This window comes from Gasterosteus aculeatus, chromosome Y, assembly GCF_964276395.1.
Source record: "Gasterosteus aculeatus chromosome Y, fGasAcu3.hap1.1, whole genome shotgun sequence".
Lineage (NCBI taxonomy): Eukaryota > Metazoa > Chordata > Actinopteri > Perciformes > Gasterosteidae > Gasterosteus > Gasterosteus aculeatus.
The window spans coordinates 1,452,361-1,478,996 of NC_135709.1; the positions used below are offsets into that span (position 1 = coordinate 1,452,361).

A 26,636-nucleotide genomic window follows, 5' to 3' on the forward strand; every position below is an offset into this window, starting at 1 on the left:
CAAAATAAAGTTACGGACGGAGCTTCCCCTGTAAGAAACATTGGCGCATACGACGTATAGTCTTTTATTGTGAAATCTGGGAACCCGGAACTAGTCAAACGGAGCTTAAACGTCTCTTTTCCGGTCGTCACCTTCAGTTCCGAGTATGTGGTCTTTTTTTTTTCTGTTACCGCGGAACCATTCAGCGTTTTTTAAACGTGCAGCTAAGGTTACAATGCTTAGTTAGAGGCATCTGGACTTTGTGTGTGTGGGTGCGTAGCTCAACTACGCTAACGTGCTAACAAGTTAGCTTTGTGGCTGGCTACAGCTATTGAATGGATGGAGTTGTTTAGGCTCACCAGCGTACCCCGTCGGCGGTGTTAGCTGAGCAATAGAATCAATTAATCCAGTCTAAAACTAACTGCGCAAATATTTGTGTGAACCAATAAAAGTAAAGTATATGATAAAATGACAAAACGTACTTATTGCCCTGAAAGCGTACTCGGTCAGAATAATTTAAATGATGTCATAGACCATGTGACGTAACAACTCCACGCACATTGGCTTTAAATTCTTGAATAATTCTAGTAATACACAGCACATAAGCGATGTAGGTCACCCTGACCTCCACCGTGGAGGATCATGGCCTATTTGTGTGTAACGGATCCTTCAGTGGCCACTGAAAGGGAAATCAGGTGTTTTGTTTGTTTGTCCACAGACGTGCTCCAATGGTGGTGGGGGGGTCTTGTGACACTTTGAACCAAACAACCTCCCTATTCCTGCCTCCTCGACCCCCCCCCCACGTGTAACCAGCCCGCAGCGCCGCCATGAACCAAACGTCCTGTGCGTTCCTGCTCCAGCTCTCCAGGGGGGGGCTGACAGCGGCGGGCCGCCGCGGCCGCTCGCACTCCAGCAGCATCAAGGTGCGCCCCTATCTGCAGTACATAAAACGCAAGGTCCTGTCCCATCCCAGCCCCCCGTACAGCCACGTGTGCCAGGTGGGCGACCCGGTGCTGCGTGCGCACGCGGCTCCCGTGGACCCCGCCGCCATCCCCGGCCCGGAGGTCCAAAAGGTCATCGCCACTATGGTGAAAGTGATGCGGAAGCTGCGGTGCGTGGGACTCAGCGCGCCTCAGGTCGGGGTGCCTCTCCGCATCCTGAGCCTGGAATACCCCGAGAGGATGGTGAGGGACAGCCCGCCCCCCTCCAGGGAGCTGCTCGGCCTCTCCGTGCAGCCGCTCAGGATCTTCGTCAACCCCCACATGACCGTCCTCGACAGCCGCACGGCGCTCTTCCAGGAAGCCTGCGAGAGCATCTCGGGCTACTCGGCCGCGGTGCCCCGCTTCCTGTCGGTGGGAGTGTCGGGTGTGTTTGCGGCTCAATCCAACGACATCTCACCTAAGATCTGTTTTAGCAGGTTTAAGATCAGTTTAGTAAAGTAATCCCCGTCTCTAAAACTGTTAAACTCATAGAATACCCCCCCCCCCCCAGGTCTGAACGAGAAGGGGGAAGCCGTCACGTGGCGCGCCAGCGGCTGGCCGGCCCGGATCCTCCAGCACGAGATGGACCACCTGGACGGCGTCCTCTACGTGGACCGCATGGACAGCAAGACGTTCATCAACATCGGCTGGCAGGAACACAATGAGTAGCGGACCTTTCGGGGGGGACAAACGCGGCGGGACGCAGGAAGGGACGCGCCTGTGTGGAAGTCCTTCACGACAGCGGAGCTGATAGTGAATCCTGATTGTCCCCCCACGACCGTGGACGGGTCCAGGACACGGAGGACTCGCCTCAGGACAAACGCGACGGATTCTACGTCCGTCGCTTTATCTGTCTGAGGCGTTGAGATTGTGTGCGACGTGACGAGTGATACAGGCGAATAAAAAGGAGGCTGACAGGTCCAGTAGGGATCCTCTGACCTTATTGCATTGCAATCTGCACTCATTGTTACACGTCCAGAACCAATATTTGGTTATTAAATTGTTTTTTTGCAGCGCAAAGAAATAACAGCATCAAATCTTTGGGAATGGAAAGAGTTTTTCATGCAATAACTACAAGAAATATCACAAAATGCACATGTTTATTTCATCATTTTTATTTAAATACCTAGTTTGACTTTGACCCATTTTAAATAACCTGTCCAAAAAGGAATTACAGTTGCGGTCAAAAGTTTACATACGCTTCTAAAGAACATAATGTCATGGTTCTCTTGGGTTGGAACACATACGGCTTTATCACAAAAAAGCATTCAAGTTTGTTTCTTTTATCACTTTTAACAAAATCTGCTGGGTCAAAAATATACAAAAATATACATAGAGCAGTGCTGATACTTGGTTACGCGTCACGTGGCCATTTCCACTTCAATTAGGCGCTTTTGGGAGCCGTCCTCAGGCTTCTCGTTGAATCTTTGACCGCTCCGCTTGACAGAATTGGTGCAGTTCAGTTAAATGTGATGGCTTTCTGACATGGACTTGTTTCTTCAGCGTTGTCCACATGGTTTAGCCGTTCTATTACCACTTTTGATGTGTGTTTGGGGTCATTGTCCTGTTGGAGCACCCAACTGCGCCCAAGACCCGACCTTCAGGCTGATGATTTTTCCCCGGGGTACGTTTTGGGGCTCCTGGAGAAGCCGTGAGGAGCCAAACAGCTGGATTTCTGTTTCGTCTGACCACAGAACTTTCCTCAGAAGGTCTCATCTTTGTCCACGTGATCAGCAGCAAACCGTCGAGCCTTAAGGTGCCGCTTTTGGAGCAAGAGCTTCCTTCTTGCACGTCAGCCTCTCCGTCCATGGAGATGCAAAACACGCTTGTCTGTGGACACGGACGCCGGTGTTCCAGCAGCTTCTCATTCTTGGCAGATGTGCTTTTTGGTGGTTCTCGGTGGACTCTTCGCCCTCCTGACCAATGTTCTCTCAGCAGCAGGTGATAGCGTGTGTTTTCTTCCTGATGGTGACCAAACAGTGCCGTGCAAACTACTGTTTTCACTGTTGCTCTTGTCTATTAAATTAGACAATAAAGTTGAATCTAATCTAATCTGCTCTTGGGACCTGCAGCTGCTTTGAAATGTCTCCAAGTCACTTTCCTGACTTGTTCAAGTCAATGATTCGCTCTTTCCGATCCACGCTGAGCTCCTTTGACTTTCCCCATTGTAGCGTTTGTATCCAATGAGCTTCATTTAAATGGCCTCAGAGAAGCTGTAGTCACTCATAATCACTCACAAGACGGTAAGAGGCCATAAGGCTCATTTCATTGACACAACTTTCTCACCAATATTGCTAATTCATGTTGCTGTATGTATATTTTTGACCCAGCAGATTTGATCACTTTTTCTGTTAACGCATAATAAAGTCAAACAAGAACCAAACTTCATGAATGTTTTTTGTGACAAAGAAGTATGTGTTCCAATCAAAAATCAGACTTGTAGAAATAACTGGAAACCCAAGAGAGCCACAACACTGCGTTCTTTACCACAACTGTGTCATCATGTTGGTATCAGCTGGGGAGGTTCTGTCGCAGGAGGCGGGTCAGCTCGTGTTAGTGTTTGTCGCGTGAAGATGACGTCCCAGGCCCGTGGCTATTTCACACGCTTCGGTTAAAGTCAGTCCCGAGTTGAAGAAATCAGACCTGTCGTTATTAGGCATAGAAATATCAGTGTAGAAAAAACACGTTGCCATATTAAGAAATATCCTCCAACCTGATATTGATTACACGCATTCAACATTTTAAAAGTTGGTTTTCAAGCTGAAATCAAACACCGCTGTTTAAGAAATCGCTATTTTCCCATTGACAGTGAAGGCCACTCTGTCCAATCGTTGGGCACCAAAAATAATTTTAAACCTAAAAGGCGCCATTTTCCCCCCTTCGAGTAGCCCGCTGCGACTTTACTATCGTCAAGAAACGTTTTTCATGGACAACATGGACACATTATTGAATACTGGGCTCACTATGAATGCCTCTAAGTTCAAAAGCTCACTGGAACGAATCATAGACAAGGTGCGTTGGCGAGGCTAGCAGGCTAGCGGGCTAGCGGGCTATCGGTGGATGCGGCAGCGTAGTAGCACAGCTAACGTTAGCTTAGGCTAACGTCAGCGATGGCTGCTTAACGTTTCCTCTGTTTGTTTTCAACAGTATTCAAAGCTTCACTCCCAAGATGGGGCTCTGGAAGTCGACCTGGACCACACCAATTGCCGCAGTAAATTTACTTATTTAAATTTAATTTATCTAATTCAAGATCACAGTAAAAGGCGACGTCATAGTGACGTCATGCTCTTTAGGATGTGTTGTGGTAACAGTAACGTTGATATATATTATAAATATTCATATTCATAATGTATGTCCATATATTAAAAAAGCGTTTTCACTTCAAATGTGTCTTCTAAACGATCCATCAACACATTTGACTGTTTAAACACGAATTCAATGATATAAGTCATTTTATTTTTGTCTTCACTCGGTTAAACGGACCAGTCGGTCATTTGTCTCCCGCTTTGTAGTTGTCTCATGACCTCATTGTGTGTCTTTTTCTGTCCTCGCTCTTTGCATGATGAAGCGTTACAACAATACATCCAGCGGTCTAAAGCAGAGATCACCCAGCTGGAGTCAAAGGTCTGTACATGAGTCACTGTGGGAGAATCCTGCTGGGTCGACATCGACTGATTTCAACAACCCGAAGATAACGTTCATTCATGTCAAACGAATAATACGTGTTTTACTCAAGATGTTTGTATTCCTCAGCTTTCAGTGACTTAACAGATAGCAGTCAAGTTCAGAAAATAGAGATGCTGCACGACTGTTGGATAAATAAAAACGATCACCGACTCGTACATTTGTGAATCGATTCAGAATCGTAGATGAATTTCAGATCTCATATTTATTCCTTAAGACTTCGATGTGTTTTATCGTCTTTGAGTCCTCGTTAAGTTTAGATATTAAACATGTGTGCAGTGATTTACAACCCAATACTTGTCGTTTCCTCAGAGCCTGACAGACTTAAGCGAGGAATCGATGACGGGCACGTATCCAAGACCGAACACAACAGCAGCAACTCACCATGTTTGTGTTTATTCATTATTAATCTGAATTCTTTGACATTTCGTCCTCCCCAGTCCAGGACATTTCAACAGGCTCTCCGGTAAATGCACTTAATTAATCCAAACACTTCAGTATCCAGTGATTCCTATTTATTCATTGTGGTTTGTTGTGAACAGTTGGACGTCTTGCATGAAGATGGCGGCGCTGACGAGACTCGGTTGCCTCTGGAGGACAACGGTGAGAGCAGGAAAGCAACAGACGTTTAAAGCACAACATGGCAGAGCAGAGCTATCGCATTTAAAAAAAAAAACGCGCGATGTCGGAAGTATGGAAAGCCAAACGTGTTTCTAGCCGCTGTTCTTGGTTTGGTGGACGTTGATTTATTAGAGCTGCAGTATCTGGACTTCAAAAGCATTTATTTACATCCAGCTATTTATACCCACATGTCAAATATGATCTTATAACCGAAGAAACTCATAGGTGACCATGTTCTCCTTCCTTCAGGTTGGTCTCACAGCGACTTGACTGGTCTGACCACGAGCTCGCTGGAGGACAACCAGAGGAGCGTTTCTGAGACGGATGTTCAGCCCGAGGACGGAGACCAGGAGCTGGAAATGAGCCTGAGGAGTCACGGCGGCTCTCTGGTGGAGCTCTACCCCGGCATGATCAGCCGAATAGGAAAGGCGTGGCGGCGAAAGCACGTCTTCGAGGCCGCCGACACGGTGCTGAGGCGCTACGGCAGGTGGAGGCGGCACGCGGGCAGAAGCAGTCTCGGCAGCACCTTCATCGTCCCGATGAGACACAACGGCCGGAATCCAGAACGCGAAGCAAGCCGCACGCCGTCAGGGGAGAGCCGAGGGCAGTGTGTGGGGACAGAGACCACCCACCGGCCCCCCGTGAGGACGGTAAACGCGTCTCCTCGGGGGACGCGTCAGGAGCACCACCAGCCGGTCCTCGTCATGGACTTCTCTGGACCTTCTGAGGCCTTCGAGCCACGGGAGAGCTCGCTGAACGAGACCTTCACGGTGTCCCAAGCTTTCGGGCCAGGGGAGCCGCCCTCTTTAGGGACAGGGGAACCGCCCACTTTCCGGCTGGGGGAACCGCCCTCTTTCCGGCTGGGCGAGCCGCCCTCTTTAGGGCCAGGAGAACCGCCCACTTTCCGTCTGGGAGAACCGCCCACTTTCCGGCTGGGGGAACCTCCCTCTTTCCGGCTGGGGGAACCGCCCTCGGCGTGCACGTTCAGTCCCTCGCGGTCCTGCCGTCCCGCTGCCAAGGCTCCCACAGACACGCCTTCCAGGTCCAGGAGGCCGTCGCTCAACGCGCCCTCGCTGCAGGCGGACGTCTGCTCCGCGTACGCAAGCGAAACCGCCGAAGAAAGATCAGACTTCTACGGCTCTCCGGTCCGGCGGGGTCCTGCGTGGGCGGGGCCCGGCCTCGGCAGGTCTCCTCGCGGCTTCTCCAGGAGCCCCAAAACGTACCCCGGGGAAAGCCTTCCCAGAACCTCTCCGGGGAGATCGAACTCCACCCCTCCGCGGAAGACGCTTCGCCCTCGAGACGTGCATCCCTGGCTCCACCCACAGGCAGCGCCGGCGGCAGGCCGTCTTTCCTTTGACTCCTCCCTGCGGCCCGTCCGCGTCTCCTACTCGCCGAAGAAGCTCGACGAGGACTTCCTGAAGCTCTACCACAAGTTCGTGTGCCAGAGCCGGTCGGCGTCCTTCAGCGGGCTCCCCTGCCGCTTCTGTGCCAGAAGCTCCGAGGCCGGCCGGGCTCCTCCTCCCTCGTCCTCGGCCCTGGCGGCTCTCGCCCTGTCGCCCCACCGCTCCCTCCTGAGGAAACGCCACAGGGAGCTGGACCGGGACGCACACCCCCTGTCCAAGCGCTACCGGGACGAGCACTGCCCGTCCTCCCCGGGCTCCAAGCGCCACGGCAGAGAGGTGCTGAGGCGCCGTCTGCTTCAACCTCAATACGCCGCCGGGCCACAAGGCGCGTTTTCACGGACTGAGCGTGTGGCGGCGGTCAGCGGACGCACATCAGGAGGCCTGAATGAGTCGGAGCGGATCCGCCTGCCGTCGTAAGCTCCTGAGGTCACCTTGAGTTCTTTGAATTTAAACAGAAAAGTACCTAAAACACCAGAAGAGAGAAGGAAAAGCTAACGAATGTCAGTGAGAAGCTTCTTCGTGGTCGATGTTCACTTTCTCAGTAGATTTCTTATCTGTTGCTTGTAATAAAAATGTCTGGAAAATAAAGCGCTTGTTTTCATTTCATCAGTTACACTTTTACATTATTCTCATGCACATTAAGGCCGAGAAAACAAAAGCAACCAAGAGGCCAAATAGAACTTGGATGAGGAAAATAAACTTTGGTCTGCAGCCTCGTGCGCTTTTCTGACACTAAATTCTTGAGGTTTAAATGTGAAACGTGGGGGTCGTGTAGGAATCGTGTGACGTGATCGATCGTCGTGTTTTAAGGGCTACAAGCAACGAGCTTCTGTTCTTTAGTGACGCCGTGGATTCTTCTAGATGTTGATTCACAAAACCACCACAAAGAGACTCAAATTAACCATGAAGTGAACTAAAGGGGGGGGGGTCATAATATACGTCTCCTCTCTAAATGTCGGTTGTAAACTAAACCGAACAATGTGATTTGCCATTGTCTAAATAAGTCTGTGGGACGTCTCCTCGGTGCGACCACAGAACCTCGCCACTGTCCCGGAACGAGGAGACAACTTGAGAACAATCCCTCAAAACGGAACAAAAGCATTTCAAACTTTTTACTTACATTACGTCACATGTCATTTAGCAGACGCTTTTATCCAAAGCGACTTCAGTGCATCAAACCACAAGGACACAAACTCAGAAGAACAAGAAAGTGCAATTTCCTCAAATAAGCCGATGTACAACTCGCTGTAGATAAGAACCATTATAAGTCCAATGTAAGTGCTACAGGTAGTTAGTGTGTTAGTGGAGGTAGAGTCTGAAGAGGTGTGTCTTTAGTCTGAAGATGTGAAGGCTCTCTGTGGTCCTGATGTCTTCAGAAACCTCCTTCCACCATTTAGGAGCAGGACAGCAAAGAGTGGTGATGCTTTTGGCAGCAGAGATAGAAGCAGAAAAAGAGGAGAGAAAAGATTGAAAGATGACCAGTCCGTCGGGTCATCAGAGGACAGAGTCTAGAGAGGAGGAAAGAGTGAGAAGGAGTCAGTAGAAGGGAGAGCTCATAGAACAGAGGAGGCCAGAGAGGAGGCAGAGAGGGAGCGAACAGGCACAGAGTCAGTTAGTTGTAGAGAGTAAGAGATGAAGAAGTGGTCAGACACGTGAAGTTACAGAGAGGTTGGTGGTGGAGCAGTTTCTAGATGTAGTCAAGGTGATTGTCGGCTTTGTGAGGAGGAGGAGAGGGACTGAGTGACAGAGCGAAGGAAGAAAGTAGGTGTAAGAGGTCAGATGACTTCTATCTGGATGTTGAAGTCACCCAGGAGGACGAGCGGACGATCGTTTTCAGGGAAGTTGGACAGGAGAATGTCCAGTTCTTCCAAGAAATGACCCAAGGAGCCTGGTGGACGGTAAAGGACAACGATAGTTAATTGTACCGAGTGAGTAACTGAGTAAAGACAGTGGGGTGGACGGTGGTGGTAAAGAGAAAAGCTCCATTTGGGTGAAATGAGTAGACCGGTGCCACCACGCCTACCAGTGGGCCTGGGAGTGAATAGCGGAAGAAGGCGCCGCATTCAGCTGCCCAAAAGACTCCCACGAAAGACTCCCTAGTCTTTGTCCTGCTCGTCTTGACTCCCACGGAAGACTCCCTGGTCTTTGTCCTGCTCGTCTTGACTCCCTAGTCTTTGTCCTGCTCGTCTTGACGTCTTGACTCCCTAGTCTTTGTCCTGCTCGTCTTGACTCCCTAGTCTTTGTCCTGCTCGTCTTGACGTCTTGACTCCCTAGTCTTTGTCCTGCTTGTCTTGACTCCCATAGAAGACTCCCTGGTCTTTGTCCTGCTCGTCTTGACTCCCTAGTCTTTGTCCTGCTCGTCTTGACGTCTTGACTCCCTAGTCTTTGTCCTGCTTGTCTTGACTCCCATAGAAGACTCCCTGGTCTTTGTCCTGCTCGTCTTGACTCCCACGGAAGACTCCCTGGTCTTTGTCCTGCTCGTCTTGACTCCCCTGTCTTTGTCCTGCTCGTCTTGACTCCCTAGTCTTTGTCCTGCTTGTCATGACTCCCATGGAAGACTCCCTGGTCTTTGTCCTGCTCGTCTTGACTCCCTAGTCTTTGTCCTGCTTGTCATGACTCCCATGGAAGACTCCCTGGTCTTTGTCCTGCCCGTCTTGACTCCCTAGTCTTTGTCCTGCTCGTCTTGACGTCTTGACTCCCTGGTCTTTGTCCTGCTCGTCTTGACTCCCTAGTCTTTGTCCTGCTTGTCATGACTCCCATGGAAGACTCCCTGGTCTTTGTCCTGCTCGTCTTGACTCCCTAGTCTTTGTCCTGCTTGTCATGACTCCCATGGAAGACTCCCTGGTCTTTGTCCTGCCCGTCTTGACTCCCTAGTCTTTGTCCTGCTCGTCTTGACGTCTTGACTCCCTGGTCTTTGTCCTGCTCGTCTTGACTCCCTAGTCTTTGTCCTGCTTGTCATGACTCCCATGGAAGACTCCCTGGTCTTTGTCCTGCTCGTCTTGACTCCCTAGTCTTTGTCCTGCTTGTCTTGACTCCCATAGAAGACTCCCTGGTCTTTGCTCCGCTGGCTTCGCGAACACTGAAGCGAACGCTTCCCTCGACCTCCGGGTAAACACTCCCTCGTCGGTGGAAGTCGGCTACGGTCGCGCTGACCAGTCCCCCGTTGTTTAGGAGACAAAAGGTCGATTGGCGTCGGCAGAAACTCCTCAAAATGAAAAACACCAACCGGTTGACACCTTAATCAGTGAACAATCACCATGTGGTGTTTTGACAAACTGGGAGTTTAAGGGTTCACGTCTCTTTTGCTTCAGAAGAGACGGCAGAACAGAGTCAGATCAGGTCAGATCTTGCAGAGTTAGGAGGGCAGTTAACTTAAGAGTCTAGAACACCAACTGGCACCAAACTGAAAGAGCTTAAGCAAAAACAAAGAACTGGCAGTAAAACGGCAAAAAAGCAAATCAGCAATCAAGGGTTCAGACGACCCCCCAGCTTTCTGAGTGATGACCTTTTCTGTTAACAGATAAAGTCATAAAAGAACCAAACTCCATGAATGTTTTTTGTGACAAAGAAGGATCTGTTCCAATCGCTCTATCAGAGAAAGATCAGAGTTGTAGAAATAACTCGACATGATGCTCTTCACAAGCGAACGTAACCCTTTGACCACCGCGGTCTCATCGCGTTGGCATCGGCCGAGGAGGTTTCACGCAGAGCCGAATTAATGGTTCAACCCGATTTACCTGTAGCGTTCGGTACTGAATGACTTTGCCCTTCGGATCGGATCCTAGAAACGCCGACTCCAGTAGAACTTGTGTCCAAAACGCTGCACATCTTTAATAAACAGGTTAAGATGTAACGAAGGCTGATGAATACATTTTATTACAGAAAAGTTGGCAATAATGGATTTTTTCATTTTCAAAAAAAAACGAACATTTAAGTAACTGTGCAAAACAGAGAATCATTTGTGTGAGTAATTAATGACGGGGAGGTTTCCCGGCGTTTCCTTGGTTACGCTCGCCCCTTTTCATCTGGGCGGGTCTCCCGTTTAACAATCAGAGCTTGACAAGCGTTCCTCGTGGTTTATTAATATACATTTAAGGTTTTCTCTCTCAGAGTTGTACATTCTTTGACAGTGGCGTGACCCTCGGAAACCATTATTTACTTCTTACAGATGAAAACAGACGTTCTTGTGCTTCACGCTAAGACACATATGAAAGAAAAGGAAACAGCACAAACGGTAACAATACACAATGTTTAAAATACTGATAACAGTAAATATGGCCGATAAGTAGAAGAAGTGAATGGCGAGAGTGAAATAGAAAAGAGCGCAACTCACAACATTCCACCATTCATTGCACTCGATTTTAGAAAACACCGGAACTGTCGTTTCCAGCCGAGCACATTCTAAGGCACTGCGACTCCGCTCGCCGGACGAGTCACACGGGGGACGACTGGTCAAACGTTTGGCCGCAGGAGCACGTGACGGGACTCCGGTACCAGCAGTTGCTGCAGTACTCTTCGCCGCAGTAGCGGCACAGGACCAGCGGCTTGCGGGCGCACGCCGTCCCGCAGCCGCACACCCCCAGCGGCTTGATGTTGTGGTGCGTCTGGCAGAAGTCGACGTCCCGGCACGAACCGGCGTGGAAGACGCCGCAGCTGAAGCACAGGGCCAGCGGGTCCGGCTGGCCGCGGTCGCAGCACTCGTGGTAGGCGAACGGGTGACGGGGCGTCATCATGGCCTCGGGGTCGCTGCACAGGGCCAAGGAGGACATCGCCACGCCCTCCGGCGGCGGCGACGGGCTCAGCCCGAGGCCCCCGCCCTGCAGCGACAGCGGCTGGAACTCGCTCGCCTTCTCGGTCGGGCCGTCGGGGAACGCCGTGTCCGGCTCCTCCGCGTAGCGAGGCTGGAAGGAGGCGCCGGCGGTCCCGCGGTGCGTCGCGCCGCGGTCGACGCAGCCTCCGAGACAAGGGGGAGGAGCCTGCTCGTAGAGGCGGTCGGCGTCGGCCTCGCTCCTGCAGAGGCCCGTCGCCCCGACCTGCAGGCTGCGGGCCTGAGAGTCCGCCTTGTCGGACCTGGACTCTCCGCGCGGCGGGCGCCTGGCCTGCCTGGCGCCCGCCGCCACCGCCGGCGGCTCCCTGCTGGGCTCCGGCGGCTCCGCCCGGCTCAGCCGGCAGTCCAGCTTAGAGACGCAGGTCTCTCGGGGCGACGCGGAGGACGGCGACCTCACGCCGTTGCTGTGGGCTTTGGGGGCCGACGCGCCGCTCTGGGCCGCCGGGGTCAAAGAGTGCGGGCTCTCGTCGGCGGCGTGGAGAGCCGCCTCCCGCTGACCCCCTTTGACGTGCTGGTCCGTGTACAGATCCACCTCCGCTTCTCCGTCATAAGGCTGCATCAGCTGGTCGGAAGCCAGGCTCTTCTTGGCGTTGTCCATGGCGGCCTGTTGAGGCGAGCGGACAACGGATTCAAACTCTAAATCACGACGGAAAGGGATTTACTTTGCGCTCACTTTACTTTTACGTAGGAGAGGTTCGCAATCTGCACACGTGAGCCGGGGGCGAATGGGCGGCGCTTATCGAAGCGGCCGGACGTACCTGCGGGCCGTGTCCTCTCTGCCGCTCCCTCACCACGCTCAGCTCCCACTGGGCGTCGCCCTCGCGCTTCCCCAGCGCCGCCCGCAGGAGGCGGCACTCGCGGCGGGCCAGGAAGAAGGCACACGACAAGCAGAGGAGGTCGCTCGGAGAGGCGGCGGCGGCGCCGCCCGCGGGCGCCTGGAGGCGAAGCTGCTCGCTCCGGGACGAGCTGGCCTGGTAGCCCAGCAGGCCGAACAGTTTCTCGACCTGCGGCATCGACAGCACCGGCTTGATGAAGTGGGTGAACATACCGGAGTACATCTGGGACACACGGGACAAGGAAGGAGGGTTTTGTTCTGGTCTGAACCAATCGGGTATTAACAAATTTAAAAAAAACTGCTGATTTTCTTTCTCAGCCAACCTTCACTACTTTGTACTCGTCCCTCCAGGGGCCGAGGTACAGGTTCAGGGCCGCCTGCTCCAGGACCTCAAAAGCTTTCTCCAGGCCTTGCAGCCCTCCTCCGGTTCGGACTCGCCCGGCACCAGCTGCCCCGCCCGCCGCCGCCGCCGCCGCTGCAAGCGACTCCGCCATCACCCTCAGCGGATCCAGGCCCAGGCAGTGGGCCTCCTGGGCGTCGGCGTCCCTCAGCAGGCCCTCCGCCTGCGTCCACACCTCCTCGTCTCGACACGCCAGGTTGGAGCCTCGTCCCACAATTTGCTGCTCCAAACTGCGACTGTAGGCCGCCACCAGGTCGCCGGCTCTCTGCCTGCAGACGCTCATCTTGCGTTCAGCTGAAGGGGGAAACGGATGTGAATAATGAAACCGTCTCTGCAGGACTCGTATTTACACAAACAGGGATGATGGTCAGCCTGTAATTATTTAAATACACTTCTCTTTCTAAATAAATGTACATAAGTTCCATCGGTTAGTAAGTTTACCAACTATATAAAACAATCACAACAAATATTGCCGTATCTTACAGTGTATTATTATGTCTTATGGGACGAAAATAACCGAGGGACACCGTAAAAGTAAATGATATTACACCCTTTGACACACAAGCAACGTTAGCTTAGCCTCCATTACTTTGGGAAACAGGATCCTTAAGTGAAAGTGAAAGTTGTGAAACTTTCTCTGCGTGAAGGAAGGAAACCGAAAAAAAAAGGTCCAGTGACGCGTCTGTCGACGGCAGCGGGTTCGCTCGCGGTCGTTGATCGATACGCTGCCTCGGTCGGACGTTAGCATTAGCGTTAGCATCTAGCTTAACAGGTGCACGCCGATAGCTGCTCCGCGAGCTTCCCGTCGCGCGTTGGTCTCGCTTTAACGTCAAGACGCCTATTAAACAGATCCATATTCACGTTCGAAACACGGACCGACGAAAATTCTAATTTTAGAATTTTTCCAACGGAAAACCGACGCGTTTCATTTGACGGGAAAAGATCCAGGAAGTCGCATGAAATCAAGTCACAGAAAAAAATGGGAGTTTTTTGTTGTTGTTGTTTAGGGTAAAACCCGCGCGTTTAGGCGTTAGACGACATCGCCGGTGACAACGCATTGAACTGCCAGCATTGCGGACGAGATGCGAACCCCCGAACAGAAAGCGCCCGTGACGTCGTAGGCTGAAGCGCCCGTGACGTCGTAAGCTAACGTCCGCGCGCCGCTCCGGCCGGAAGTCCGCTCAAACCCTCGTCTAGTCGGCTCACCTGTCCGCCGCTTGCTCGGGCGACTAAAGCGTCTCCGCTGATAGCCGCTGTAAAGTAAACATTGTCACGTGGCCTGGACTTTCCCCGGCCGCACGCCGGTGCGCGTGCTACGAGCGCCGGGGCGGCCCGGCGGGGGAGTTTAGCTGCGAAGAGAACTTTCGACTCAAAACGGTGATCCGCAATGTGTCGTAAACTAAATCATGGTTAATCCCACAGCAGCTACTGATGAGAAATGCGGAATGAAATCACCAATGTCGCCGCTTAAAGCTTTTATATCTCAACACGGCGTGATGCCGCACATTGTCCACTAGATGGCGGCGTTTTATCTACAGATCGCCCCGCTGGCCTTTACGTGGCCCTCGTCGTTTTTTTTTTAGAGGCGTGGCCTCAGCGACACGAATACAAGGGCGGGGACTGTGGCCCCCGAGCTCACTTTAGAGCATCCCGGGTGCTGTGCACAAGTCAGCAGCTTCACTTTCATCCCCCTACCTCCCTCCCCAAACAAACACAAACACACACACACACAAGCAAGCGTCGTCTTCCATCCTGCAGCAGACCTGTGCACAAGAGCTGGGATGTCAAACTCAGACAGGGTGGTGTTGGCCCTCGGAGGAGCCGGCACGGTTGGCTCGGGGATCGTTAAGGCGCTGCTGGACAAAGGTAAGCCGGCTCCACTCGGAGACACCAATGGAAGCTCCTCCCTCTGTCGCTTTGTGTGGAAATATGGTCGAGATGCGCTTTGAAGAAGACTTGCGTTCGTATGTCGCCTCTGGAAGAATCCCGGTGAATCTGTCCAAACGCTTCTTACACACGATAACGTGCAGGTAATACTTCTCCTGAACATTTTAGTCCTTTATACGACGCGTTTCCAGGGTTTGAATTGTTAAATGACTGACTATTGATGTGCTGATGCAGACACAGTAATTGGTTATTTGCTGTGATGTGTTGATGAGCCGGCTGGTCTGTCGAACACTAACCGTTAAATAACGTTAAATGCATTGTTTTAAGTGTGCGTAGTGACTTTAGCTATATGTTTGTTTTAGTTTTTGTCTTGTTGGATTTTTGCACTCAAAGTCCCAAACAATGACACAAATCCCAACTTTGATTTCAGACTGCGTGAACTTTTTCTGAACGTCATTTTTTTAAAAGTACGATTAGAGTTAAAGCGGCCAGTTTGGATTCATGTAATGCGTCTCGTGTCGGAAGGGTTCAAGGTCGCAGTGATCTCCAGGGACAGCAGCCGTCTGGAGAGGCTCCAATCCTTCGTGTCCCCCGGCACAAAGGACAACCTCACCACCATGGTGGGGAACGTGGGTAAGTTGGGTCTGGCAGCTCTCCGTCCACCTCCAGCTTCTTTGTCATCTCCTCTATTTAAAATCTCCTTTAATAGAGACTGACCTCCTCTAATGCTAATTGTAGACGGTGTGTCTCTGGGAGGCTTTACCTTTTCATCTGCCCGTGTTATGGCTGCAAGGGGCACCACGCCAATACGAACTTGATGGATCCAATTGTACAAATAAATGATGATTGACGGTGATGTGGCTATACGTGTCTCATGTCACGCTAGCGGCTCCATCAAGCATGCTAACATTCCCACGATGACAATTTACCTTGTGTTTAGTGAGTAGGACTTATTGGGGGTAATTGCCGCTTTTATCCAAAGCGACTTACATTACATTTTTAACCCATGGCTTTTTATATTTTTGCCCCGGGGGGGGGCAATTGGGGGTTAGGAGTCTTGCTCAAGGACACTTCGACTTGAGGCAGCCAGGGCTCGAACCACCAACCTTGCACATATGATACAGTCCTCTGGAAAGCACAGGGTTGGTGGTTCAACTCCCAGATATGATGTTGCCTGAGTCGAATGGTCCCCGAGTAATGGCGCGTTTCCACCGAGCGGTACGGGTCGGTACGGTACGGGTCGGGTCGGTACGGTACGGGTCTGTTAACATGATTTGGCAAGCGTTTCCACCGCCAACAGTACCCTTACTTGATAGGCGTGGTGTATTCCAGAAAGTAGCGATGACGTCACTTGATAGGCGTGGTACATGACGGAAAGTAGATTGACGTCATTCGATCGAGCGAAAACTGAAAGCTAACCGCAAACAACAACGGAGGACGTACAGCCGATCCTGTTCCTGCTTCTCCACATGCGGCTGTTTGTCACAAGGAGACGACACTCTTTGTTTGAGCAAAGGCTACATGCTGCAAGGAAAAACACAGCGCAAATGACGACACTCTTTCAACCAATCAACGCTCTGCAGTGAGTCTAGCTCCGCCCTTTAGTGCCAAACAACTGTGCCAGGTGCCCCAACGGAAGGGAACCCAAAAAGTGGTACCGTACGGTTCGGATTTTTGGTACCATTCTCAACTTTTGCCAGTGGAGACACACATAAAAGGGACCCGACCCGTACCGTACCGCTCGGTGGAAACGCGCCATAAGACACCTAACCTCCAAATGTCTCCTGTCTCCTTTAGCATAGGATAAGTTGGACCATTGCAGAAAGGGTTCACTTGGACCAAAACCTACTCAAGGAGGCTTGTTGCATAAACCGAAGGATATGTGACAAACTTCCTTCACCAAAGGAAAAGAGGGGCTTTGGGGGGGGGGTACGGTTCTCTATCATGGGACCTGGAAGGCGATCCTCTCCTCAAGTCTTGCTGTTCCAGGGTCAGAGGAAGGAGCAGAGCAGGCGAAGCAGGACCTGCTGAAGGCGGTGGGGAAGGTGACCGACATCGTGTCCTCCCTGGGCTTCAGCTGGTGGCAGGGCGGACCCCCCCACACTCAGTCCCTCAAGGACCTACACTGGGTGAGCACACACACGCGCATAAACCCGACGCATGCGGGTTAGTGGACACGCAGTGGTCATCACAGTTGTGGCATGTCCACATCGTGTCTTAAGGTGGTCTGTCCCTCTGTTGCTTGGAGGAAATTCTCACATTTTATCCCCCCCTCCTCGCTCTCTCCAGGTCATGGAGACATTACTTTTCAGCACGTTTGTGTCATGGAAGGCCTTCTTCCCCCTGGTGAGGGACGACCCCGGCTCCACCTACTCCTTCATAACAGGTGACTCTTTCACCCCCGCCCCTGACTAACGTATGGGATGTCAATCATTATAAAAGACTGATCCGTGCAGGTTGAACTGAATGAACTACAATATTAAAATCTTCCTAGAAACATAAATATTACATATTTCCACTATTTTCACGAATAAGAAACGTTCATATACAGTATGTACGTGTGGCCCGTGGTCACATTTAACCTTAAACCCAGCACATAGACCCCCCCCCCCCTGCCAGCTGGGTTGACTGTGCTCTGTGCTCAGGGGGAGCCGGGGAGAAGTTGCTGATGCCCGGCACCGGCTTCCTCACCGTCGGCGCCGCCAGCACTCTGGCCTTCTGCCAGGTGCTACGAGACGAGTACCCCGAGCTGCCCTGCAAACTCAACCAGGTGAGACTGGGTCTCCTCAAGCCCCGCCCCCCCTCCTCAGGAGGACGCGACCGCCAAGATGAGACGCAGCTACAGCAAATTACTCCGCCGCCTGATACAGATACGGTGCATCGACATTGCAATGGTATTATAGGGGGCGCTATTGGTGCTAAAGTGGGTATAAAGAACGTTTCCATGCTTCAGTCAGACCTCTATGAAGATAAAATCGCCCTACACACCTGATAGGGAACGACTTGTAAATGTTCTTTCAGACAAAAACCTGAAACCAAACGGGAGAAATATAGAATTTGTTGTTTTTTGGTTTCAGGATTGCGCCACCTGGTGGTGATTTCATTTGTCCAAATAACGCTTTGTGCCTGCTAAAGAGAAAAGGAGCATTTCTGATATTTCTTTTATTACATGTCATTTAGCTTTTATCGTTTTATCCAAAGCGACTTACAATAAGTGCATCCAACCATGCATTCGAATGATACAACTGTTGACAAAATACATTTAAAATGCATAAAAAGGGATGAATAACCGTGATTTCAGTTGAATTTCAGTTTAATATATTATTTTGGATCAGGTTTGATTTTTCTCTACATGACATGTCCATAGAAAATGATCCAGAAATGAGCCGCCCACATACCTTCATTATTTACCATGTTTATCGTTCATTCAGCTAGACTTTGTCATCCCACCGCTGATCTTTTTATAAACACCATTTATGTGGAATCTCCCCATCATGTCTCAAGCAGATTCTCGGTGTCACAATTCAAAAATTAGAGAAACATTTAAATTGCAATATGACACATAAGCGGGCGTTTAAGGAGCCGCGTGTGGCGTTTACCAGTATGATATTCAGAACTAGGAAATGTGCAAAATGTGTTAGTTTTCTCTGGCTTAGAACACATTGCAAAGGAATGAAGTTGTTTCTTCTGACTGTTACGGACCTGCCGGCTCCTCCTCCTCGTTTTGTCTATTTGCATCTCCCCTACAGGTGAGCGGAGCACAGGTGTGACGGGTTTCCTATGATTCCTTCCAGGAACACCTGGGATGGCTTTATGTATCCTGAGGGGTTTAAAAGCTGGGGAGATCTGGTGGAAGGAGGGCTGCCGCTTCTCCTTCTCTCACGCACCGTTTTGCTGCTTTTGTTTCCTTTTACATGACTTTTCACATACCCTGATTTCATACGCTTTCAGTTCTCCTGACTGACACTTATACGGACTTTATTTACTTTACGTTGCTCATTCGTTGTCCTTAATAAACGGTATTTTCTTTCAATCAACTCATCCGCGTGGTCTTCCCTCTCTGTTGCATGGCCAGGCACAGGCAGAACGTAACAGAATTGGGGGCTCGTCCGGGATCGATCCAAAACGACGTCGGTAAATATATATTAAAAAAATATATATAATAATGTATGCGTTTGAATGTATTGAGACCGTTTCGTTTAGGTGCGTCTGATTCGGAAAGTGCTTTTGATCGTTCATTGATTCGAACGTGTTTTTTTTGGGAAGACGCATGCGGATTAAGGGGAAAATCAATTGCGTTTGGAACAATTGGTTTATTTATTTATTTTGTTGGTGCGTGAGGAGGAGAACAATTAGGTAAATTTGTACCTTGGCCGTCGTTAAAGTAGGCCAGGTTGAAGTATTGGCGGTGAGCGATTGTTTGACAAGTGTAGGTCTGCACTGCGCGTCAAGATTGATTGATTTGATAAAGTATTCGATAAAATTATCAGAGCTTTACGAGTGCCCGTTAGTTGTAATGTTTGTTATTTTAGTTTGTTATTTTTGTGCTATCCTGGGCAGAGGGCACCGTCGTGGAAGCCTTCTTTAACGGCATTTTGTCGGGGAAGTTAAGGCTCCGCTGATATTGTGTAATAAAAATCTCTGTCCTTGGGATATGCATGAAGAGGATCGCTATTTTTTCTTTCTTTTTACAGGGCAGCTCTGTTTTGTCTCGTCTGATGCGCAGTGTGGTAGCCACATTTGCATTGGGAAAAGGTGAGCTTGTTATCTTTATTTGCAAGAATTGTATGGGGTAAAAATCGTTTCATTTGTATGGCTAGTTTGGAGGATTTTTTTGTTACTCCATCCGTGGAGGTTTTGAATAATTTGACAAAGGATCAGTTGCGCCGGGTTTGTGACCATTATGGCCTTGACTTAGGTTTACCAAGAACAGCAAAATTAGCCCAGATTAGATTGTCCGTTCAGGCTGAATTGGTTGTTAAGAATATTTTGTCACCTGAATCTAAAATTATGGATGATTTGGGAGAAGCACTGTCGACACCTCATTCGACAGGGTGTTCTAAGGTGGCGCTCACGTTTGAGCAACAAAAGGTGTTGCTAGAAATGCAACAGGAAGAGAGAGAAGCTCAACGTGAGGCAGAACGTCAAGAGAGAGAAGCTCAACGAGAGGCAGATCGACAGGAAAGAGAAGCTAAACGCGAGTTAGAGATGGAAAGAATAAAAAGTGAACGTGATGTGGCGTTGGAACGGCTAAGACTGAGTGCTGAAGGTAGGCTTCCAGTTGATGGGGAGGAGGGTCCTGCTCCTAGGGAGTCTTTGCGTTCCCCTGATATATCTAGCATGGTTAGGTTGCTGCCAAAATTCAATGAAAGAGATCCAGATATTTTCTTTTCTTTATTTGAGAGTGTGGCTGATGACCGTGGCTGGACTGACTCTGAAAGAACGTTGCTAATCCAAAGTGTTCTTGTAGGTAGAGCGCAAGAAGCGTTTATTGCCTTGCCTGTACCAGATCGAAAAAAGTATGTCAAAGTAAAAGAGGCAGTGCTTAAAATTTATGAATTGGTTCCTGAGGCTTATCGTTTGCGGTTTCGCAGTTGGAGAAAGGGAGAAAAACAGACTTATACAGAGGTAGCGAGGGAATTGTACAGCCACTTTAATCGTTGGTGCTCCGCGGTGGGAGTCACTACTTTTGAAGAATTGTCTAACCTGATTGTTTTAGAACAGTTCAGAAACATCCTTCCGGAGCGCGTCGCTACACATATATTTGAGCAGAAGATGAAAACCGCAGCGGAAGCCGCAGTTGTGGCTGACGATTTTGCTTTGACACACAAGTATAGTTTAAAAGACACAGGTCAGATTTATCAGGAAAAACGTTTTGGACGTTTCAATAGAGCTTTGGGGTCTTCTTCGTTGGGTTCATTTGAGTCACCTACTCAGAGTAGAGTAGATTCACATTCCAATCAGTCACACAGAGGTGCTGTGAGTTTTCGCAGAGATTCTAGGTTTTCTGCGTTTACACCTGCCAGTCAGGCTAAGAATGATGCTGATGTGTGTCGATACTGCTTGGAAAAGGGGCACTGGAAGAGAGACTGTCCTGTGTTAAAGGGGAAAAGTCAGAGAAAGGGTACTGAGGTAGTTAGGGGGGTCACACTTGCTGTATCTGAGCCTGTTAGACCTGCTAAAGTTGTGATGGGTGAGACCGAGGTTAAATCTGAAGGCATTGTGACGCCATTTCAGCTATCAGGCCTTTGCTCTGTTGGGGCCAGTGAGAGAAACGGTGGTCCTGACTCAGTTGTGCCTGGGGGAAGTGGTTATTTTCCTTTTGTTACGGATGGGTTAGTTTCACTGGTGGGTAGTTCCAACCAAGTGCCAGTTAAGATACTTAGGGACACAGGGGCGTCTGAGTCTTTTATCTTGGAGTCTGTATTGCCTTTTTCTGCAGACTCTAGTACTGGGAACAATGTTTTAGTCCGGGGGATTGGGTTGCAAGTTGTCTCTGTTCCATTGCACAGGATTAATCTGCAGTCGGATTTAGTGCAAGGGGAAGTATCAATAGCAGTTCGCCCTTCTTTACCAATAGAGGGCGTCCATCTTCTTTTAGGTAACAACCTGGCTGGAGAACGTGTCTGGCGTGATGTACTGCCCCCTGTAATTGTTAACAATGTTCCTTCTATTCCAGCCGACAGTGACGTTGGTGGTCAGAATTTGACTGTCTTTACAGCTTGTGCCGTGACACGGGCAATGAGTCGTGCCTCTAATGATGACGTTTCTCAGAGTAGAGAGTTTAAGTCTGTTGTTGTGCCTAATTTACCACCATCTCTCTCTCATAGTGATTTTGTTCCAGCTCAAAAGGAGGATGCAACATTGAAAGATCTGTTCGTTGGGGTGTTAACGGCTGTGGAGTTGCGAAATGCATCGCGAGGGTATTTTATTCAGGATGGGTTGTTGATCCGGAAGTGGTCCTCTCACACTGACGACGGGGTTGATGATCCAGTGTTTCAAGTGATAGTACCATGTAAGTTTAGAGACCTGGTCCTACAGACAGCTCATGGGAATGTAGCGGGGCACTTGGGGGTTAGAAAAACCTATGACCGTCTTATGAAGTACTTCTATTGGCCTCGCATAAAGAAGGATGTGGCAACCTTCATTAAGACGTGTCATGTATGCCAGTTGACGGGGAAGCCAAATCAGGTGTTAAAGCCAGCTCCACTTTACCCTATTCCAGCTCTAGGGAAACCATTTGAAAATTTGTTAATTGATTGTGTAGGACCATTGCCTTCATCTAAGTCAGGGAGTGTTTACCTGCTGACGGTAATGTGTCAGTCTACCCGGTATCCCGCTGCCTATGCGTTGCGTACAATCACAACTAGGTCGGTGGTGAAAGCCCTTTCACAGTTTATTTCCATCTTTGGTATCCCTCACACTATACAGAGTGATAGAGGCTCTAACTTTACGTCACGCATATTCAGAGAGGTGCTCGAGCAGTTGCGTGTGAAACATCAGCGTAGTAGTGCCTATCACGCCCAGAGCCAAGGTGCTCTGGAGCGTTTTCATCAGACACTGAAGTCGCTTCTCAGGGGTTATTGTGTCGAGCTTAACAGAGACTGGGAAGAGGGACTCCCATGGTTGATGTTGGCGGCACGAGAGGTAACCCAGGAGAGCACGGGTTTCTCGCCTAATGATCTGGTCTTTGGACATAGAGTTCGGGGGCCTTTAGCGGTCTTACAGGGGGAGCTGAAATGTCCTGAGTCTCCTGTTAATTTGTTGGACTACGTAAATGGTTTTCGTCGTAGGTTGTTTTTGGCCTGTGAGATGGCGACAGACAAACTTACAAAAACCCAACAGAAAATGAAGAGTTGGTATGACCGTCGAGCTGAGCCAAGGGTGTTCAGTCCTGGGGATCAGGTATTAGCATTATTACCGATAGCAAATTCTCCGTTCCTTGCAAAATATTCAGGTCCTTATAAGATTGTTCGAAAAGTGTCAGACCTAAATTATTTACTTTCTACACCCAATCGTAGGCGTTCCACTCAACTCTGTCACATAAATCTGTTGAAGTCCTACTACAGCAGGTTTCCAGTCTCTGCGGCAGCAGAGTCTAGTGACCTGGTTATTCCAGTTTCTTTAGCCGCAGTTGTCGGGGCTCCTAGGGCCATTGAGACTCCCTACATGGGGGCAGAAAGTAGTGGTGAAGATGTGGTAGGACCTGATGACTGTGTGCTGAAACCTCGTCTGAGGAACTCTGAGAAACTGGCAGAGTTAAATACATTGTTTGGACATTTGCCAGGGGAGCGTGCATCAGAACTGTCGTCTTTGTTGTCTGATTTTCCTTCTCTATTTTCAGATACACCATCATGTACTCATTTAATTGAGCATGATATTGATGTTGGTGATGCAGAACCAATAAGACAGCGGTTCTATCGGGTGTCACAAGACAAACAGCGACACCTAGAGGCAGAGGTGAAGTACCTGTTGGAAAATGGTTTGGCTAAGCCTTCCTATTCAAGTTGGTCTTCACCCTGTATATTGGTCAGTAAACCTGATGGGACTAATAGATTCTGTACCGATTATCGTAAATTGAATAACATCACAAAATCAGATTCTTTTCCACTCCCAAGGGTTGAAGATTGTGTTGATCGGGTAGGATCAGCAAAGTTTGTGAGTAAATTTGACCTATTGAAAGGATATTATCAAGTCCCATTGTCATCTCGAGCTCAGGAAGTTTCAGCCTTTATAACACCATCTGGGTTATATTCCTATTCGGTTATGAGTTTCGGGTTACGAAATGCTCCAGCCACATTTCAACGACTTATGAACCGTGTTGTTTCTGGGTTGCAGGGATGCGCTGTGTACCTCGATGATGTGGTTGTGTATAGCGAGGAGTGGTCTGAACATCTGGACCGTATTCGGGCTCTCTTTTCTAGGCTTGTTGATGCTCGCCTCACTGTAAATCTAGCCAAGTGTGAGTTTGCCCAGGCTACAGTTGCATACTTGGGGCAGATCGTAGGGCAGGGGCAAGTGAAGCCGGTCCATGCTAAGGTGGTGGCTATTGATAAGTTTCCTGTCCCTACCAACAAAACAGAGTTGCGGCGGTTTTTGGGCATGGTAGGGTATTACCGCAGCTTTTGTTCAAACTTTTCTACAGTAGTAGCCCCTTTGACTAATCTGTTAAAAGATAAAGTGAAGTTTGAATGGACTGTGACCTCTCAAACTGCTTTTGATAATGTCAAGTTGTTGATGACTTCTGCCCCAGTTTTGATGGCACCCCGTTTTGATCAGCCTTTCCAGATGCAGGTTGACGCAAGCCATGTGGGGGCTGGTGCGGTGCTCCTGCAGAGTGATGAGCAGGGGGTGGATAGGCCAACATGTTACTTCTCAAGAAAGTTTAATTGTCATCAGTTGAATTATTCGACTATTGAGAAGGAAACATTGGCGTTAATCTGGGGTCTACAGCAGTTTGATGTGTATCTAGCTGGGGGCGCTGTTCCTATCACTGTCTACTCGGATCACAATCCACTGACATTCCTCCACACTTTAAAGAGTCTTAGTCAGCGCCTTATGCGTTGGGCTTTATTTTTGCAGCCATACAATTTGCACATACGGCACATTCGGGGCGTGGACAATGTCATGGCTGACGCTTTGTCCCGTGCTCCGGGTGGGCTGGAGTGAATGCTTTGCCTTGGCCTCTATCTCTCTCTCTTCCTGTCTCTCCACTCTTCTTCCGCTTAATCTCCTTAAATGTAGCTTTCCAGGTACCGGGATTTGCGGGAGCTCTTGGTATGCGGGAGGGTGATTGGAGCTGCTGGAGAGTAGAGTGGTTTTTGGCCTGTGGACAAAAGGGTTCCTGTGTCCAGTCCATGTGAATGGGCTGTCAACATACCGAAACGAAAGTTAAGTGCTCATTTTGAGTTTATAGATTCATTTAAAAAAATTAAGAATGTTTTGTTTATTTTTTTTGTGTGGGGTTTCGAACATTTTTATTGCAGAGGCCTTTAGGGGCCTCTGTCTTAAGGGAGGGGGTGTTACGGACCTGCCGGCTCCTCCTCCTCGTTTTGTCTATTTGCATCTCCCCTACAGGTGAGCGGAGCACAGGTGTGACGGGTTTCCTATGATTCCTTCCAGGAACACCTGGGATGGCTTTATGTATCCTGAGGGGTTTAAAAGCTGGGGAGATCTGGTGGAAGGAGGGCTGCCGCTTCTCCTTCTCTCACGCACCGTTTTGCTGCTTTTGTTTCCTTTTACATGACTTTTCACATACCCTGATTTCATACGCTTTCAGTTCTCCTGACTGACACTTATACGGACTTTATTTACTTTACGTTGCTCATTCGTTGTCCTTAATAAACGGTATTTTCTTTCAATCAACTCATCCGCGTGGTCTTCCCTCTCTGTTGCATGGCCAGGCACAGGCAGAACGTAACATGACCGAACCCGCCCCCTCCCCCAATCCCTTTACGGACAGGTGAAGATCAACGCCGGCGTGGCCCCTCCAGAGCGCTCGGCCCCCGGGTACCTGAGCAGCCTGGACCTGGGCGAGGCGGTGGCCTCCCTCGTGGAAAGACGGAGCACCTCCCACTCCGTCTTCACCGTCAGCTGCCCCGCCGACTCGAAGGCCGTCATCCTGGAGAGGAGCCTCTAGACCCGGGAGATGCCGCCGCGGCACCAACCCTTCGTCGTCCCGCTCAACTCCCCGGAAAACACTTTCAGAGTCTTTGGTTCATCCGTTTCCTTACGTTCTTCCAACAGCAAATGTTGGCTGTTTTAATGATTCCTCTACATTCTGCTACCCGTCCTCCCTCCGCCTCCTCTGCATGTGTAATAAGAAAAGAATTCAAACGATTCACCAAACCTTCTTGCTGCTTCACAAATGTATCTGTTAAATAAAGTAAGCTTGGTACAAAACTAGACCTCTTCAAGGAAATGATCACGTATGTGCGTATTGTCATGCATGTCAGTTACTCTCACCGTGATTTGATGAAATCACAGAACATTCTGGATGAAATGAAGTCAGTTCAAACCACCGAAAGGATAAAACAAAACATTTATATGCAAGAACATCTACAAGCTAAGAAAACTCATGCAGCGTAGAAGTCGAATGTAGTCAGGTGCCAACAGGTCACATGGTGCACCGAGCGGAGGTCGTGAGGCCCGACTTCAGATATTCACGTTTCACTGCCTGGTTTTGGTAAAACTCAGATTCCTTAATACGGCACCGAGGCGTCTCCGTCTCCGTCTCCGCTACGGATCCAATACAAACAAACGAGATCCGTGCCACGTTGTTGCACCTGTATGAAATGTGGAGACGAGGTCAATCGTCCCCAACGGGGACAATGACTCAGAACAAGCGAGGACGACGTCTGCGGTTGGGCTTCGTCACTCACTGCTTTTGTTTTGAACTTGTCGGCTGACAGCTCAATGAGGCCAAACCCTAATGAGGCGGGGGGGTCTGACGTCAAAATCTTAAGTTCTCCAGTATAGTTTAAGACCAAATACCTGCGATGTACTCGGTGGCAATTAGCAAACGTCACCTCCAAGAAGCTTCCGCGCAGCCGTTTGAGCGTTTGATGCGGCGGCGGCGAGGAGGAGGAGCAGCAGGTCAGCGGTCCTCTGCTTTGGATGAACAAAACCTCAGCGGCTGCGACCAGAGGAAGTAAACGCGGGAAACTGGATGGAAAACCCGCTGGGACCGTGGCGGTGTGGCGCTCGGCCTCGTCGTGAGAGACCTCGCCAAAAAACCCGCACCGCCAGACGCCGTGGCGACTGGCAGGGTTTAGCTCGAGGGGGCGGGACAGGAGAGAGTGTGTGTGTGTGTGTGTGTGTGTGTGGTCCCTCGTGAGAGATCCCCTTTCCCTGACCGGCGGTCCGCTCATAGCACCGCCATGACTCACCGCTGCCTGCACGCTCGCTGCTTGGGAGATGATCGATGGAGGCTCACGCACTCTGGAGTCACGTTATCGCCACGGGGGGTAAAACACGGCCTGAACACGCCGAGGAAGCCCATCGATGGGGAATCTATAAA

The 26,636-nt window shown here is 49.9% G+C and overlaps 4 protein-coding genes across 7 annotated transcripts; 3 read left to right on the forward strand and 1 right to left on the reverse strand.

Moving 5' to 3' along the window:
* The first annotated feature begins 8 nt into the window (after positions 1 to 8).
* LOC144390747 (peptide deformylase, mitochondrial-like) lies at positions 9 to 1,983 on the forward strand. Its single transcript, XM_078097062.1, has 3 exons — positions 9 to 143; positions 698 to 1,344; positions 1,471 to 1,983. The coding sequence occupies exons 2-3, from the start codon at positions 807 to 809 to the stop codon at positions 1,626 to 1,628; spliced, it is 696 nt and encodes a 231-aa protein (XP_077953188.1). The 5' UTR covers positions 9 to 143; positions 698 to 806; the 3' UTR covers positions 1,629 to 1,983.
* A 1,630-nt stretch (positions 1,984 to 3,613) lies between these two features.
* On the forward strand, positions 3,614 to 7,255 carry LOC120808619 (uncharacterized). Of its 2 annotated transcripts, XM_078097056.1 has the most exons (7): positions 3,614 to 3,971; positions 4,107 to 4,170; positions 4,528 to 4,583; positions 4,956 to 4,989; positions 5,084 to 5,109; positions 5,186 to 5,246; positions 5,514 to 7,255. In XM_078097056.1, exons 1-7 carry the CDS (start codon positions 3,885 to 3,887, stop codon positions 7,082 to 7,084), a joined length of 1,899 nt encoding a protein of 632 aa, XP_077953182.1. In that variant the 5' UTR covers positions 3,614 to 3,884; the 3' UTR covers positions 7,085 to 7,255. The 2 variants fall into 2 exon arrangements, with proteins under 2 accessions (XP_077953182.1, XP_077953181.1); XM_078097055.1 differs by lacking the exon at positions 5,084 to 5,109 and having other exon boundaries at positions 3,778 to 3,971; positions 4,956 to 5,030.
* A 3,270-nt stretch (positions 7,256 to 10,525) lies between these two features.
* On the reverse strand, positions 10,526 to 14,074 carry LOC120809145 (uncharacterized). Of its 3 annotated transcripts, none has more exons than XM_078097110.1 (4): positions 13,937 to 14,074; positions 12,654 to 13,024; positions 12,254 to 12,553; positions 10,526 to 12,099 (listed from the first exon to the last, which is right to left on the reverse strand). In XM_078097110.1, exons 2-4 carry the CDS (start codon positions 13,011 to 13,013, stop codon positions 11,101 to 11,103), a joined length of 1,659 nt encoding a protein of 552 aa, XP_077953236.1. In that variant the 5' UTR covers positions 13,014 to 13,024; positions 13,937 to 14,074; the 3' UTR covers positions 10,526 to 11,100. The 3 variants fall into 3 exon arrangements, with proteins under 3 accessions (XP_077953236.1, XP_077953238.1, XP_077953237.1); XM_078097112.1 differs by having other exon boundaries at positions 13,821 to 13,987; XM_078097111.1 differs by lacking the exon at positions 13,937 to 14,074 and adding an exon at positions 13,320 to 13,926.
* LOC120808625 (peroxisomal trans-2-enoyl-CoA reductase) lies at positions 14,064 to 25,519 on the forward strand. Its single transcript, XM_040161650.2, has 6 exons — positions 14,064 to 14,596; positions 15,143 to 15,250; positions 16,607 to 16,746; positions 16,907 to 17,003; positions 17,263 to 17,387; positions 25,080 to 25,519. The coding sequence occupies exons 1-6, from the start codon at positions 14,512 to 14,514 to the stop codon at positions 25,254 to 25,256; spliced, it is 732 nt and encodes a 243-aa protein (XP_040017584.1). The 5' UTR covers positions 14,064 to 14,511; the 3' UTR covers positions 25,257 to 25,519.
* Positions 25,520 to 26,636: the final 1,117 nt, after the last annotated feature.